This window comes from Taeniopygia guttata, chromosome 6, assembly GCF_048771995.1.
Source record: "Taeniopygia guttata chromosome 6, bTaeGut7.mat, whole genome shotgun sequence".
Taxonomy (NCBI): Eukaryota; Metazoa; Chordata; class Aves; order Passeriformes; family Estrildidae; genus Taeniopygia; species Taeniopygia guttata.
The window spans coordinates 19218372-19236486 of NC_133031.1; the positions used below are offsets into that span (position 1 = coordinate 19218372).

Genomic DNA, 18115 nt, shown 5'->3' on the forward strand with positions numbered 1-18115 from the left:
AATACCTAATAGAAATATTCCAGATATATTTAAGTCTGTGTTTGAGTCTAGCTGATTTCATGGCACAAATGTGTGATTTACTGAATAGGAATTGTATTGCTCATATAGGCATATGATATATAATAATGTGCTGAGCATATCCAAAAAAAATCCTGTATATCTTGGGCCAGCTTTCTCCTTGCTCCAAAATCAGAGATCTCTGTCAAAGTGAACAGCACAGTGTAGGCACTAGAAAAAAGATAGCTATAGAATTACTCTGAGGGATAATAAATCTTGATCTTAGTCAAATGAAATAAAAACTTGGTATATGCTGTTTTATTTATATTGTGAGCAGGGTTTGAACTTGTCTTGAAATCACTACAGCAATTACTGTGTGAATTTATAAAACATCTTTTGAATTGAAAATTAAGCTAAAATCAAAAAAATAAACCACAAATCTTTCTTTGAATAATCAAATAAGAAAGATGAATATATATTCCTTAATGGCAGGATAATAACCTCACAGAACTCCAGCTTGAAAATTACACTGGAGTATACAAAGTACAAAAGCAGTTTTGAAAGCAGAGGAGTTTTATATGCACAGGTTTTATGCAAAGTCCTTTAAGAGTCAAATCTGTGCAAGCTGATTTGTTATCATTGCTTCACAGCCCTGAGACTATTGTCCTTTGTGGAAATAAGGGAAAGAAACCTCACTGACTTGCCTCAGAGTCTTTCCATTATGAAGTAATTTATATGTACAGCAATAACTATCTTATCCAACACTACATGTAATCACTACAGCATGAAATTAAACAATCCATCTACTTTGGGAAAGACATAGAAAAGGCTGTCTGTATCCTTATCCAACAGTTCAGGTTATAAATCTTTCTTTACCTTGGTGAAAATTCATCTGGGATGCCAGAGTTGAGGTGTCCGATATGTTTTCGTGCAGTCTTTTCCTTATCACATGACTTCTGCTCAGCTGAGAGGCTGCGCTGTCCTCAGTGACCACCTGCTCTGTCTGGAAGGCAGTAATAATATTCAATGTCATATGATATGTGAACTTCAGACTCTCATCGGGAAGTGATCCTTGCCCTCTGGCTGTCAGAGGTTGCTGATCAGCTTTGTATAAGCAACTTCATTTTCTCTGATTAACACAAAGTGGGGCTGAGTATGTTGGTTCCATGCTCTCATGCTAGCTAAGTTTAAGAGGGGACACCCTCTGTTACAGTAGCAAAGACAGTAAGAAAGAGTGCAAGGGAAAAGTTATTCTCGGAATCTCAATGAATACTGATTGAAAACAAAAAAAAATCTGGTGTGTTTTCTTCCATTGTCATTCAGCTTGTCAACAAAAATAGGTTTTGATATTTCGAATTTTGAAAAAACTTATGCGCTCATTTTTTAAAGACCTCATGTGGTCAGGCTTGATTGCATATCAAATATTCAGTTCTACTCCAGGACAATGGCCTAATGATGTATAATATGATGTAAATGAGATTTCTTTGAATTTCATGAAGAAAGTCTGAAACAAGAATGGCAATGGAGAAATTTGTACTGTTGTGCAAAGTCCTGTACCTTGGCCAATAAGAGGTCTCTGTAAAGGTTATGATTGCATCAGTACTAACTAAAGAAATTAAGATACTGTAAGTACCAAAGCTCAGTCACTTCCCAGGAGTGTAGAAGTAGTGTATGAGACAGCTTCATTGCTTTATTTGCTTGCACAGGTGCCCACACAGTTTCCTGCCTAGAACTTTAGAACCAAATCTCACTTCCTTAATCCATACAAACATTAATTCTGGCAGTCACTCACCTGTCTCCCGTGTTCCTGGGCACCTCTCCACTGCAGAAACGGAGATGACTGGAGTATGAGAGCAGTACTTACCTCGTTGACACTTCCCACTGCAAACTGAACCATTTTCTTTATGTAGAATTTTGCTGGTAAGGAAGCAGATTCCTTCTGATGTGCTTCGCATGCTTCCAGAATGGATTCAGGAGAAAGTCTTCTATGTGGCAGATCTTCACACAGTGTCAGCAAGAGTGTGTGTAGTTGGTCACTCAGCTGGAGGGACTGAGTCAAAATAGAGGTACTGTTAAATGACATCTCCCAGGGGACTGAAATCCTGTGTAAACTGGGACCAGGAATTTCTGTAAGCCTTTCACTCTGAGTGAGAAACATGCACTGAATTTCTTTAGGCTTTGGGAAAATTCCAGACAAGCAGCATAAAAGCATGGAATGAACCTTTAGTGGGATCCTGGATATCCTTGGAGGGAATTGACATCTCCAAGAATGATTGGCGGCCCAATTAGGGGCTTCTTGGTGACAGACAGTTCAGTTTGCTCCAGAGCTTTGTTAATTAGACTGTGATTCAAAGATTCATGGCAGTAAGGTATGTGGTTGCATTAGCTTCAAAAAGATGAGGAATTTTACCAGCCACAACTGTTGTCATAGAGACCAGATACTCATATTTTAAGGCCATTTAGCTTATTAAGTTTTTCCTTTTAGAATGTGAAAGGGAGGTTAAATTGACTAGAAACCTGTGCTCTCCAAATCGAGAACAAGCAACAAAAAGCATGAATATAGAAATGAAGCAAAATTTATGTTACAAGTCTTTGAAAGGATTCTGGGCAAGCCAGAAACTTATAATTTCAGCTAGTAGATACTGATAGAATTTGCTCAGAAATTAGGGGAGTTGTTTAATTTTACTCTTCCGTCCCAGCTTTGAAAAAGCACATAAATGTGCACATTCCACAATCATGCCAGCATGATGTTTTTGTTTTAGTCCTGTCTGTCTTAGAATAAAAGAATCATAGAATAATTTCAGTTGAAAAAGACCTTTAATATCATTGAGTGCAATCATGAACCTAACACTGGCAAGTTCACCTCCAAATCATGTCCCTAAGTGCCACAAGTAAACATCTTTTAAATAGCTCCAGGGATGAGATTCAACCACTTCCCTGGGTAGATTGTTCCTAATTGTCTTGGAATAAATAATCTTCACCCTTAAAATCAAAGTACAATTCATCTTAATAAGAAAAATTCTGTTTTTTGAAGAAATAGAGGGAAAGAAAAAATGGAAAGGAAAGAAAACATGAGCTCCAACTAAATTCCCTGATTTATGTGAACTGGTATTTTTGGTGAAGCTTAAACCTTGAAACAAGCTCTTCAATTCTTTCCTAGTGGTCCAAACCACAAAACCGCTCTTAGTAATACTTCAGACTATGTCTTTCATTCTTTGAACCTACCAGAATAAAAGAAAGCAAAATGTTTGTGTTACTGGCCTGGTTTGGAGGAACCTGGTAATCTGCTGACCAATAGAGTGTCATTCCTAAGGAATACACCAGTATCTGTAAAAACAGAAAAGGAAACTCTGTGTGAAACCAATACTTAGTACAGGAGAGCCTCATACTGGAAACACCATCTTTTTGTGTCTTTGGTCACAAAATGGCAGAAGTCACACAGATGATTCTTTTAAAAACTAAACTAAACATATCTAAAAGTAAAACCGTGACTCTTAGCTTATGGACTATGTTGCATGCAATTAGTGATGCCTTTTCCTGGTCTTTAAAAACCAAGACCCAGCCATGGTTAAGAGATAAAGGATTTTTACCTTGGTATTTTAATAAGGATCCCTATGGTGCACCATTTTTCCAAGGTGGGATGTGCCGCCATGCACACACATGACAGATTGTGTATACAATTTATAGATCTTACAAATTAGTTTATCTAACAAGGATGGCCCAATGGAGGGTCTGGATGAATGGTGTGACATTTCCCCATTCGACAAATTCTCCCCTGGATGGGCTGAAACTCTAGTTTATAGGATATGTTTTAGAGAGCACCTTGGGATCCCATGATAGTGTAGGGTATTCCAGCCTCCTACTATGAGGCCTTTAGAATGTTTGCTCTCCTGGCTTAACAAAATACTAGGTTATCAGAATTAAGGAATTACAAGTATGCATGCTAAGAATACATAAAAGTAATATAAAAGGTATATAAAAGAAAAGGGGAAAAATCATCTTGGCATCATTAGTAGTATTCAGCTTGAGGGACTGAGGCAGGCTGCCCTCTGTTCAAAGATGCTAGGAGTAGGGGAAAAATTTGAACTCCTTTCTTAATTTTGAAGCTTTCTCATTACTGATTAAAATTCTCTCCTACCTGTAGGACTGACTAGCTGTTATATGCAGGAAAATAATTACTGGAATAAGGCTGCCTTTTCCACAGCTTCATTTTTCTGCCTAGTGTGTAAGTCGTCAGTTATGTGGGAATCTGAAAATACTGTGTTCTGCCTGAGGGAATTATTTGGTCTGAGTGGTATTTAAAACTTTAAGGTGCCTGAATGCTATCTCTTACTGTCTTTCCAGAGAGATGCATTTGTCAGAGAGAATAAAAATAACTTGTTAACAAAGCTGAATATATTTCTGACTTCCTGGACTGCTTCCACCCTCTGATTGTACAGATACTGCAGCCCTGCTGCTTCTGGGATTGCAGTTACCATATCTGCTTGAACACCATTTCATAGAAATATTCTTCCTTTCTGTGGGCCTTTACAAATAATAAATTTCTGCAGGACTGTGGGACTGATGTTCAAAATTTATTTTGATGTTGACATACATCCTAATCCAATGGCAAGCTCCAAGATACATGTAACAACTTCCTAAATATAGCCTAATTTAATTAGTTTTATTAGAAATGGGGTGTCACAGTAGGTGCCTGGCAAGTTGCATTAAAACCCACAAGCTTTTCTTCATGAGGTGCTGTCAAGATGCACCTTGCAATATACCTCACCTTTGTTAGTCCAAAGTGTTGGTTTTTACTTGGGCGGTGGAGCAATTCTGGTGGACTGAAAGGGGCAGCTTCTGTCTGAGATGCATTGTTTTGGAAAAACAAATTTCCTTCAGCAGACAATAGTACTGACCACGGGCAAATCACACAGATGGCAGGGTCTGAAAAATGTTGAAGTCGATAAAATGGAGATCTTAGTGCTGAATTCACTGCACTCAGAAAATCATATTTCTGGCATCTCACCTGTATAACCAATCTCATCACAGGAGATGTACCCAGAATCTCCTGCCTGACTGGGGACCTTACTGGTCCTGACCCACAGACTGATTTCCCAGCCTGACCTCAGACTTGCTTTGTCACTGTGGCCTTGCCTGGTGATCAGTGGGCTCTGTGACCATGATCACCTTTAGCTAGTGCTCTCTTTTGCTCCTTCCATGTTTTCTGTAGTGTTGTGTGCAAACACAAGTCACACATGCTGGGAAGCTTGTCTTGTTTTAGGAGCAGCTAGCCAGCTTGTACTTCATCCTAGTGGAGAATACCTGGCCTTCTGTAGTGCTGGCCAGCCAACAAGTGGCTAACCTGGCAGTGCCCCAGCACCAGGAATATTCTGTACCAAGTTGTGCTGATCATCATGGGATCTGGCATGATTTATTGCATCACACACAGTGCAGCAAATGTGGCAGTATTAGCCTTGAAAAAAAGGGTGATTACAGAAACAATATAGCTGCAATTGAGAGATGTGGAGTCAAATATGCCTTTCTCAGCTGGGATGATGCAGGTAACCTTCCCTGTGCTCAAAGTAGCTGGAGCACTGTGGATTCAGCTTCAGAATGACTCCTGCTTGGCATCACTTCTGGACCTGAGCTCTATAAAGACAAGCTTACATTTGGCCTGCATCTGATCTTGATTGTACATCCCTACTCCTTCTTGGTTTAGTTTTCGTGTTCTGATTACCCTAAATTTATCTGGTGTAGCATAGGGAACATAGGCTGGTAATCTCTTTTTTTGTTTTAAATTTCATTTTGTTAAGTCAGCAGTCAGAAGAGCATAGTGTCTGCTTAGTGTCTGGCACAGAGTCAATAGATGGACCTATGCTGAACCTATCTAGGTGGGTATCTCTGTGCTTCACTCCCTTGCACATTTCTGATGTTTGTATTTCCTGGGCTATTCTATCCCCTTTTTCACCAGTTAATAGAGAACTGATAGTATAGTCAATCTGCTCTAGTGTTCCAGCCTATTAAAAACTAGTTGCCAATGAATTTTCATTCCTCCAGTTTTAGTAGAAGTTACACATCACTTGTTTTCTGTATTTTTTATTTTGATTCTATATGTTTATGAGGTAAGAACATGTCTCATGTATTCTCCCCTCAAAAGGAATACCTATCCACATAAATAGCTCTCAAAATGTGACAGGTTGCTCAGCTGTGCTCTCTTATTGTTGCTCAGTTGTGCTCTGTGCTCCCTCAAGCTGACCTGCTTGGCAAGCAAACATCATAATGATAAGTCACATTATTATCATCAAGGATAAAAGTCTCTTACAAGCTGAATGGAGAGCCATGTGGATTTGCCTGTCCTTCTCTATCAGTCCATGAAGGACATGAGCCTAGCTGGCACTGCAATTTCTCTGGGTGCATGTTATTCAGACTTCAGGAAGGACTCTTCTGTCTGCATATAGTTAGATTAATTACGACTTGATGTTTGATTTGAAAAAAACTGTATGAAGACCTTCTATGTAGGCAGAGCAATCTGCACGTAAACCCAGCAGCACTGAAAGATTTCTCATTTTTATTAGCAATATGCTGTTACTGCCATTAGTATTTTGTCTCTACCACCACCCCCACAAACAAACTCAAAAGAATTAAAACAACTCAAGAATTAATTTCCAACAGTAAGAACTCTTAAAAATATGCTTTTCACCTCACCTTTGTGAAGATCCTCCAGAAGCTGCACTGTGGACAGGTACAGGAGTGCCCATATTTCTTCTTCCTCCAGAGGGCTTCCTTTTGCCCAAAGGACCTCGGCCAACGTCACACAGGAATTGCTCATGCCTGATGCAGTAGATACTGGGTTTGGGAGACAGCAAATTAGACTGAGCTGCTCAAGACAAGCTCTACTGATCATACCTGTACCCTTCTCTCACAGTAAGAAATGCTTTGTGAACCATCTTGCTTTCTTTGTTCAGAATAGGCAGGTATTGTTTATCCCTGTCTTAATCTGAGTAAATAAAGGGGACTGAACTAAGTGACTTCCAGTAATCTTTTTGAGCCCTTTTTCTTGTCATTTTAAACCAGTCAGAAGATTCTGTGGAGAACAAATAGTTTTTACTCAGGAGGTCCTTCATGAACATGTGCTGTTCAGATTTTGTGAGTGGTTATTTGAATGACAGGTGACATTTTGCTGCTCAGTTGGATGTTCCTGTCTATAAAAAACATGACAGAGTTTATCTAAGAAAAAGACAATACAATGCAAAAGGTGTGCTCTGTAATATGAAAAGCTCATTAACAGTGCAACAGAGCAATTAAATTTCATTCATTGCTCAGCAGACTGATCAGTAAAAGCAGGTAGATTCTTACTAAATTCATTGATGAGAGATTTAGAGATTTTCTTGCGCTATATCTGAGACTCAGTGCTTGCAGTTCATCCCTTCCAATATACATATAAACTTACTTTGTTTCACTAAACCAAATTAAAAGATTATTCGCTTTTTGAACTACTGAATAGCAATTTAGTGGTTCCCAGCTCACTGTCCTATCTGACAGCTACATAAGACCTAGCAGAAGAATGTGGATCCACACACTCATGCTGTTTTGTCTCAGCTGAAACACAGCTTCAGATCATTTAGAAAAAGGCACTCAGTAGTGAATCATGGTTTCATGTCTTACCTACTGGAAGAGTATTTTCATAATCCTGTCCAACCAGAAACCGAATTGTGACTTGAAGGTTCATGGCTGCTTTTCCTTCAAATATTTTGTCATGCTAAATATTCTCAAAGCAGGTTTTGTTCTTCATAAATGAGCCTGATCTTTCCATCTAATGAGTTATATATTTCTGTAATTTACTAATCTAGTCAGAGCTGCTCCAGGTCTACACATCAGTAAGGAAAACTGAATCCAATGTTTGAACAGCTTTTGCTATTATTCTCCTGTAACAACCCCACAGGTTAATTTAATGCTGTGTAAATAGGGGAATAATAAGGAAAGCTAGAAGTGATCCATTTACTGATTTGAGTTTTGACATTGTCTGTAGACCAGCAAGTGAGAACACTATAGCCTGGGATGGTATTGTCACATATGGGATTGTGTACACTTTACACCACTGTAAAATGAGCTCACTCATAGCCTTAGAAAAAATTCCACCCCACCCCCCCCCCCCCCCCCCCCTCCCAGAACTTCACTCTCTGTACACAGCCCGCTTACTGCCACTGCTTGCTCTGTGCTGGGAATAGAACTCTTTGTGTCTTACTGCAGCTTGCTTTGCCAAATTCCTGTTCAGTATGGAGTCTTCAAGGGGGAACTGGAAGAGCATCACAGGGTCCTGTAGGACCAGCTTGTTGCTGATTAATAGACTGCTCAGACTTTGCTTCATGGGGTCTTGTCCTGGCTCACTAGCTTGCAAACAAGGAATCACAACATAGAAAGAATGATCCCTTGTTGCAACCACCACAGGATTATAGATCAACCTAGTGACATTTTAAATGGAACCAGAGTCCTAATTTTAGTCTCTGTAGCTTCAAAGGGCAGTAAAGCTTCTTACAAATCTAACCTTAATTAGAAGAGACAGACAAATCTTCTTAATCTAAGCCATCACCATTTCTCTTAATAATAAATTACAGTGATAGCATTTCACTTAACCCTGTGGTACTGGGACTAAGCAATAAATTCACATCCCTAGAGCAGAATCTGTGTGGCTTCTCCATACGGGTAATCCACCAGATTGTACTTAGTGCTGTTTTATTTGAGACCGTGCTGGGAAAGGAAGCACTGCATCCTCTGTTTTAGATAGAGGTGCTTATACCAAGTGATATCAGTGCTGATATTTCTAACTAGCTTAAGTTACTCAATAAGAAACTACCCAAAGTGCAGATCTTAGAGCTTTATAGAACCAAAGTGAAATCAGCAGTTACACCAGAGATGCTTAAATTTTGTAGGGAATGTTTTTTTCTAAGACTAAAAGTAATGTCTCAGATCAATACTAAATATGAATGAAATGAATTCTGCTATCAATTATATCCAAACTTCTGGAAAAAAATATTAGATTGTATGGCCATGGAAATCATAATCTCTTTAACAAATTATTGCTTTAAAACAATGTGGAATTAAGCAATGTGCTATTTTACAACCAAATTGGCAGCTGGTTTTTAAACACACTCTGAATGCTCTGTATCTTTAGGCTGTGTTTTTAGCTTCTGATTCTTGAGACCAACATGATGTGATATTTAACGAAGGTCTAACTACGTGAGTGCTTGGGAAAAAAAACTATAGCCAGGCTACATTATCTGTATTATAAGAGAGTAAAAGTGCTGGAAAGATATTGTTGTCATTGTAGCAGCAGCCATGTTCTGGTCCCTTGGTTTAGCAAAACCTTTGATCCAGAACTAAACAATTCTGACCTTCAAACAACAAACAAGGCAGAAAAATGAGGAGGCAAGAAGGAAAAAATGACAGCAACTTTGCAAAAAAGGGACTTTTTTCCAGTAACACTACATATCAAGAAATTATGCTGGATCCGGTTGAGGCTGAAGGGAAAAATTAGAGCAGCAGAGTGTAATCACCCACTTTGGAGTTTGGCCAGGCTATAGAGGTTAATGTTTTTGTGACTGGAAAAAATAGCAAAGAGCTTCCAGTGCCAATTTGTGTTTTGAGGTCAAAGGCTGATTTTGCTGATGTCTATGGAAGAAGATAGTACCATCCAAATTAGCCTAAAATATCCTTCCTGTTCTAATCTTTATTCATTTATTCATTATGTGGCCTCTCTAAAGTCAACAGATTTTTCCAACTCTTCTTGCATAGATACGAAAGGTTGTATTGGGGTGAGGCTAACCCATTATTTTGCCAGCAACATCTGCCTATTTATCACATTTTTTTTTAATAATTTAATTTGATGCATTTTGTTTATCATATATGCAAGTTTTCATCCATTGAAAACTGGAGTCAATGAAAGAAATGGAATTCATCATGAAAGTAAATGATCTACAGCTTTACATCTGAATTTGACACTTAGCAACAATTGTGCATTACTAATTTCATATACGAAGGTCACTGTATTTGATTCGGCAGTCTTATTTAGTAAAATGTAAAGGAGCAACTTGGCCTTGTTTAATCTTCATCTTTACTTTTGCTATTTTGTTTACTGTGTAAAAAAAGCAAAAGAGCTAAAAACTATTACTTTTGTAGGAAAACTGACCTTCCCTTATCAAACTCAGTCAAGTGCATTAAATATCCTCAAGAGGAATGAGTCAGCTGGATTTCTAACTACATGACAGCCCTTTTCATTCCCACTCATCAGAGGGAATTTACTGGGGAGTAGGTTCAGCTGTACAATACATTTTATGGCATGAAAGTCAATCTGTCATCTGTATGATGGTAAAAAAAGATGTAAGGAGATCATAGGACACACCAGTGAAGAAGATGATGAGGAAGAACAAATCATATCTAGTTTTCGAAAATACAGAGTCAAGTTTGTTTCTGGTCTACTTGTAAAGGCATGAAGGAAGAACAGATTTGTTCCATCTGGACATCCTGAAGAACAACTGGAAATGAGAACTTTGGCAAAATAGTTTGTGTATAAACACAACAACAGCAATTACAACAACAACAAAGGATTAACCTTGGTAGGAGAATCAAGCATTCTGTGAACTGGAAGGGCCTCTGTCAAATCAGAAAGGCCTTTTAATTTTCACTGCCTGGAAGCTGTTTATGCAGAGGTCTTGTCTTTCATGTGACTGAACTTCCAGTTCTGCTTCACTTCTCTGTGTGTATATACTGCAAAATACCTATCTGTAACTCTTAATTTGCTGGAAGGTGTAAACAAATGTAAATTTTGTAAACAATCCTCTCTGGGAAGGCCTATTTACAGTTTGGACATATATGTCCATCCCAGCCCCTCTATTAGAGGCAACTAGTTGATTTGACAAGAATGAGCCAGAGAGGAGCCACTTAAGTAGGGGCTCTGAAAGACCTGAGAGTTTGCTAGCTTTGGCCACTAACCTCACTAAAGGAGTGTGGGTGTGTACTGACAGAATAGTGAGAGGGACTTGAAGTGTAATTTCTTCCATTTGCACCACTATATCCTTGAAAAGTTCCCTCCTCATAACAGTCCATGGAAGCTGGTGTAAACCCACTACACCTGACCACATATGGAATTGGCTAATGCAGCCTGTGCTTAATTTACCTGCAATGCCTGAGTACCCATCAGTCATTTTCAAGGCCAACTTCAGAGACATGGAATTGCTTCTTTTAGTAGGCATTGAAGGACACACTGGTAAAACGACATGCAAGCCTATAAGGAGATGGTCTTCAGGCATCTTTCACTAGACGCAGTATTTTCCTTAGCCTTCTATCCCTTTCACAGTTGTACTCCAATTTCTTAGCTATGGCAGACCCTTTTAGGTCTCAGGTGCTACCTGATAGTCTAAAAGCCCCTTAAAAAAGGACCAAACCCAAGGGAGCTCAATCCTCAGAATAGCAAAAGGCAGAACTTCTTGTATTAGTGGCAGCAAGATGCAGTGAGGGAAAAGAAAACTTTCTGAAAGAAGGGAATTAGCCACAGGACCTCAGATGCTGGTCAGCAAAACTTCAAGCAATCTGCTTTCAAGATGAGGAAATACAGAAACTTGAAGTGACATTTTTCTAGGATGTTGGAGGGCTAATAAGTACTGAAAAGGGGTCCATAGAGACAGATTAACAAGACAGACTTACTAATTCTGAAAGATCTTTTAAAATTAAAAGTTACAAGGAAAATGCGTTTTTAGTCAGCATCCTTTTACTTGACCAGAGTGCTGGACAGTGGATTAATTACATATCAAGCAATGCAATTTCTGAACATGCCCAGGTGATGACCCCCTCCAAGATAAAATCAGTCTGGCTAGCCTATCTCATGTTTTTTCTCTGTGATTCTCCCCATCAAAGATTAATAATAAAAGAGCAACACATTGCTTTGAAGTGCCTTATATTTAAGAGCAGGGATAAATTTGTATCTTTACATCTTTATGACACAAAAGTTCAGAAATTTCATCAAAAGGGGCTGAAAATGCATGGAGGAATAGATGTAAACCAAAACACAAATAATATCTCATTAAGGGAAGAAAAATCACTGGTTAATATCAAGTATTCCAAATACAGTAAGAAAAGTTCTTGCATCCTATCTCAAAACTGGCTGCATAATGAAGCAAAATGGAATGCAAAATTAGGAGAATTGAAAATAAGATAAAAAGGGATTTACATATAGTTTTGACATAATCTGTGTTAATTTCAAAGTAAATTTACAGAATTTGTGAACAACCTGTCCTGAGTCTTTTCTGTAGTCACCAATAGAGAAGTAATGATGCTTCAATCTCTTTGCCTCTGACACCTCTGAGTCATGGTGGCAGGAACAGCATTTGGCATGAACCTGCATTCAGTAGGAGATATCTCCAGGAAAATACTTAACTGATTTCCTTTGTGGCCTTAAAAATCATATAGTTCTAAAAATGAATTTAGAGATAATTTTCAAATTTAAAATTATCCTAGTGTGCATGCAGATTAAATGTTTCATATAGATAATAATTTTTGAATTAAAATGGGATGATATTACTTGCTTTTTAGAAAGGCACAAGATTATTCCAAAACACATATGTATTAATCTGATTGTGGGTCTCCACAGACAGTTTGAGATCAGTGAAATAATTTTGCCACACTCCAGTGACTACACTGAAATATTCTTAAATGAACAGTTTTCACACGAGGATCACAATTCTTTGTTGCTCAAGGCTTCATGTTTTGCTTCTAAGAAAAATGCCAAACACTAAAAAAAACCAACCCAAAACCTGTAATTTTGAATACTGTATTGAGAATTTGAGAGATATTGGTCTCCAAAATATTTAGGACTAGGTAGTTAGAAGATCCTGAAGAATCAATGAAAGTTGTGACCAAGCAAGTGACAACTCTGTATCTTTTTTGTTTTTCATCTGATTCATAACAACCCACAAAACTGTAACATGCAAGAGGAAAGAAGATGATCACATCAGCCTGTAACTGTGAGCTTTGCATAGGGTCTGATTACATCTATTATGTTGCTGATTGTTCTGATTTAATACTTCAGGTTGTATTCTGTTCTTGAAGAACAGTGTTCTTCGATAAGAGAAATCAAAGTTATAAAAATAAAGTATAGAAATATTTTACTAAGAAATGACGACTAAAGGCTTTTGCTTTACAGGCCATATTCATCTAGAGCAAAATTGACAACCCAAGTAAATTCTTAAAATATATTTAAATATCATTCAAATTGAATTAAGGTAATTCAAATGGTTGTTGCTATCACCAAATTGTTACTCATAACTTTAGGGGAAATACAGAAAACTGTATTGAAAATAAATGTAATATCTTGAGCATCTCAATCATAAATGCATGCATATTTTAGACAAATGAAAAGGGAAAGACTCTGGGGACAGAAGGTGCTCACCTTGTGTACTTTAGTCTTGCTAAATGTCTACATTAAACTCTGAGCCTCTTCTGCATATAATACATATTGGGCCAAATCCAGTAGCCCTTTTATATATTTAAAGGGTTCTGGATAAATGCTATCATTCATGATATTGTTGTTTTTATCTGGATATATAAGCATAGTAACTGGATAAAAAAGCTGAATATTTTCTTATTCCTTACTTAAGAACAACCTACTGCTTGTCCATCCTATTAAAACAAATTTTAACTATGTATAAAGTTTGAAAAGACTGAAAAGAGCACATCTTTTGAAAATTATCTTTAATTTACATCATAATCTCATTTATTCACATATATTCCATATACAAATTTTATTCTCTAACTCACTGTAAACTTGTTATAATTTTGGAGAGAACACACAATATTTCTCATACTAGAAAGATGAATCTCATTAAATATGAAATTTAACTCTCTGAAATATAGGATGGAAATGTGTCGGTTTATAATTGGAATAAACACTTAAAAGTTTTGTTCAAATAAAGTACAGGCAGAGCCAAATCTGCAAACAATGGCACAAGTCAATAAGGGAGTTGCCTTGTTGCTAAAGTATGAACTTGATTTGAAAAGATTGTGTCCCAGAAATTATAGCTGAAGTGAAGCCTTCATTTTATGGTATTTTTCCCTTCTCTATTGCAAATTATTTAATGTCCTTTCTAGAAACATACACTTAAATAAATAGGTGCATTAACCAGACTATTGCAAGGTATTCAGCACTGAAGGGGGATAAAATTTCATTTCTACACAGACATGAATTTCTTTTCTAGGAAATCATAAACTTCACATGGGGTGGGTCAGTCTCTAAACAGTCTAATCTTTGAAGGACAGAGTTGAAATCTTAGTTCCTGAATAGTGTAAGTATGTGCCTCTAGGGAATTTCATGAGCTGGGTGGTAAGGGTGATGAAAGTTTGACTTTATTACAAGACCTATGGACATTGTTTCTTAAAGACACAAAATGTTATTGATACCAATTATTTCCTCTCTACAACAAAAGGAACCTACTAGTGAATTTCAGAGGAAAATATTACACTGTCTGCAGTCAGTTTGCAAGTGCATATTCTTGCAATAGAAGTGCCTAAAAAGATATCACTGTACAACTGCAATCAAAAGAAATTTGTACTGTGTTCATTCTTGCTAAGTTTACATGCCCCTTCTCCTCTGCCCTGGCTGATGCCAAATGCCAAGGACCTCATAGAATATCTGTCTATGATAGACAGCTACTGCCTCTAAAGTAGCTAGTGCTATTTTTCTTTGCTTTTTTTCATGCACCTTTCATAAAAGCTCATTCTACATGAGAGCAGACTGGACTGGTGGCTCAGAACTAAATCTAATACATTATCTACATTGTTCTAGCACTTCAAAGATTGAAGCTTCAAAGCTCTCTGCTGCTGCAGTGCCAGAAATAGTAGGACAGTAGAACTCAAGCACCATGGTAATGTTTCTCTTTTATATTTATTGATTTATGTCCTTTTTAAGGCATTATGTAATTCTCTGAAATGAGGCAGCCTCATGCCAGACATAGGAACAGGGAATGAAGGGTCAAATGCTATGCTGATGCTGAGGTTAATAGGTAGAACCACAACACAGAGCAGGCTGGGCAGAACCTGAGCTGTACACCACCTTCTTCAGGTGCTAAAGAAATGTGTCCTAAATGAAAGAGCTAAGATTTTAGATTATGTTGTCCAGTCTTCTCAAAGTCTCTCCACAGCTCCTCATATCTAATCCTATTGTAGTTAATGATGCTATGGTTTGCTTATTGTTAAAGCTAATTCTTGAGTTCTGACAGTGCCACAGTTACACCTTTACTTGCAGAAGAGAGATATTCAAAGCTTCTGATCTTGATTCTGATGTCGACTTGTTCTTTTACTTGAGAAAGAAAGACTCAGTCTCTTATTTTACCACATCATTGAGAATGATGTGTTTTCCCATCATTAATAATGCACTTTACATGTAAATAGTAAATTTTCAGATTTGTATTCCTCTGGAATCTACATCTATAAATTTCTAGATCAGTAATGCTTATGAAGCCCATGAGAAAATTTCTAGAAACAGGTTGCTTTTATTTTAGAAACTGCAAACTGTAATGTAGGGACTTGCCAGAAACATTGAAGAGCGGTGGAGGAGAAATTAGGAAAGCAGTTTCTTAATTGAGAGTCTTTATTCACAGGCTGCAATCACTAGTAATCTTTCTGCTGTTTGGAATTCAGTGCTCTTTCCAAAGTAATAGTACATAGTACAAATCCATGAAAAAACAATATACTTAAACAACTCTTCCAGAATCATGTTAGCTGTGTTATGCAAAAAACGTCTTAATATCTGCCATAAGGACAGGAACACTTTAGTGCCTTCTACTTCTTTGCCTTCAATAGGAAACAAGATTATGCTGAGGTACCCTGATTTTTTAACAGCACAGTTCTGTGGTAGGCGAGTGTTTCTAACTCCCAAAGAAGGCAAGAGGGACTGAGCACTGACATTCTGGATGACAATCCAGTCAGCTGCATAGCATCATTTCTCATACAAACAAGCAGCATTCTAATCAGAATTAGCTAATGATTTAGAGAAATGAAATGAGGTTTAATGTAAATATTAAGATAAATATTAGATACTGCTGCACAAAGCCAGGAAGATGAGTGATTTAATACTTATTTAATTGATAATGAGATTAAGAGAAATACGTAAGAACCTACCTGTACAAGTTGGACAGATGCCGCATCCAGAATAGTCTGTAATCTTCTATGTTTTTGCCCAATAATGACTTAGACCATAATAGTTGTAAATATAACATTAAACATATTCATGACTTGATTGGACTTCTGTTTCTTGGACTTTTCTCTCTTTCTCTTTCTTACCTTCTGTCTTCTCTCTTTCTTTCCCCCTTTCTTCCTTTCTTTCTATTGCTTTGTTTGTATCTTGTAACTAAGCACTGTGTGGTCTGGCAAGTGGCTAAGCAAGTAAACAGCGAGGTTCCTTCTCTTACAAGCAAGCCAAACCTAGCAGCTCCTGGTTTGAAGTTGAGGGCAACATCATGTCTAAGGCTGTTTACAAACCTTCCTTTTTTTTTTTTTTTTCCTGTCTTTTTAAATTTTTTCTTTTTTTTTTTTTTTTTTTTTCCCTGGTAGTTCACTTGCCAGGTAATGAGAATCAGCTTTTAGGAAGTGGCTCAGTATAAGTCTCTGGGTCTGTCAACTTACAAGGACTCAATTGGATTACCTGACGCACACGGGAGCATTAGATCTAAACCCCCATAGACTGATGTCACTTTCAGCCCATGGCCAATCCAGGGAGCAACAGCACAACCAAAGCAGGGACTGATGGTCTGAGGGGTGAATGTGTCATTTATGAGCAGCAAAATCCTTCAGACTCAATAAATAATGCAGTTAAGATTTTGATGGGTCTACCTGGCAGGAAAATACACCAACCAAAAACTGAATTAATATTGTCTAGTCTGAAATTTTTTTGTTAATTATAGCAGGGTGCAGCTGTGCTCAGAGTAGGGAAGAGGGAGCTCTTGTGATGCTGCAGGGCAACTGTGACCTGGCTGTAAGAAAGTGAAGGGAACAAAACCTTAGTAAAACAGAAGAGAGTTCTACCGGACTTGTTCAGTAAACCCTTCACATTAGTTATTCCTCCATTTTCCCCTGCTCTGTTTCTCTTTAATTCTATTTTTAAAAAATTTTTTGTATAAGTCCACAGATCTTCATTTGTTTACTCATTCTCCCTATATTTTGTCCCTGAACAATGGAATTTGCAAATGCATTTCCATCTACAATCCTTAAAGCAATATCTCACAGATGATTGTAGTGTAGATTTCTCTGTTCATTTTCAAAATGAAAATCTGGTATTTCTTTCATTGCATAACTGCATGCAACTAGTAATTAAAGCTCAACATGACAAAAAAAAACAAAAACAAAAAAACAAAAACAAACAAACAAAAAGAACAAACCAGCCTTATATTTCCTTTTTTCTTTCTCAGTCACTGTGAATATTGCCACTTTTGTCCCTAGCCCACACTCTGGATTTCACATTCAGTTTGGTCAACCCTTCCAGCATGTAAGTGTTGATGTGTGCTTTTGAGGAAAATATACAAGCTATGGTCTTCTTTATTTATCTTTAAAGAAAATTTATTCAGGTTTTCATCATCCCAGTGACTGTAAATCCCTCCATTTTGACACTTGGAAGTGCAATATTACCTTATCCAAAATGTCACAGAAAACATATATTTTGCTGAATTCTCCCACTGGGTACACCCATCTTTTCATATCCTTCTCTGGTCCTTTTAGTTTGTAGCAGCAAAATAAAACTATTTTTCATCAATTCTGGCTTGGTCCAGAAGTCATAAATCTGATCTGACAGGCAGTCTGACAGGACTGCAGGCAGGAATAAAAATAGAATGAAAGGTCTCACATCGGAGATGTCCCAAACAGAACATGCTGGAGTTGGAAAACCAACATTTATTGATGGTTATTGATAAACCTTATTGATAAACCTTAACCACCTGTGCAAAAGAAGCTATTTGTTGCTTTATCCTGTGATCATGAGACTGATACTGCTCATCATTTTTTTGAATTTGTGGATCCAGATACCAACACATCAGCAAAAAGGCTATTAATGAAAAAAATAAAATCTGAGCATTGATGCAACTCAGGAAGCATTTTG

At 37.5% G+C, this 18115-nt stretch overlaps 2 protein-coding genes across 2 annotated transcripts in view; one reads left to right on the plus strand and one right to left on the minus strand.

Annotated features, from left to right (window-relative positions):
- Nucleotides 1–7198, minus strand: part of FRMPD2 (FERM and PDZ domain containing 2) — a 58308-nt gene extending 51110 nt beyond the window's left edge. The window contains exons 1-5 of the mRNA XM_072931415.1: nucleotides 6685–7198; nucleotides 4766–4923; nucleotides 3184–3324; nucleotides 1862–2296; nucleotides 874–1000 (exon numbers count right to left, since the gene is read on the minus strand). Coding sequence (XP_072787516.1) covers nucleotides 874–1000; nucleotides 1862–2296; nucleotides 3184–3324; nucleotides 4766–4923; nucleotides 6685–6883 — 1060 coding nt within the window. The 5' untranslated portion in view covers nucleotides 6884–7198. The remainder of the gene's footprint in view (nucleotides 1–873; nucleotides 1001–1861; nucleotides 2297–3183; nucleotides 3325–4765; nucleotides 4924–6684) is intronic.
- The window catches only part of MAPK8 (mitogen-activated protein kinase 8), a 175113-nt gene that overhangs the window by 114998 nt on the left and 42000 nt on the right, over nucleotides 1–18115 (plus strand). The gene's annotated exons all lie outside the window — the stretch shown is intronic.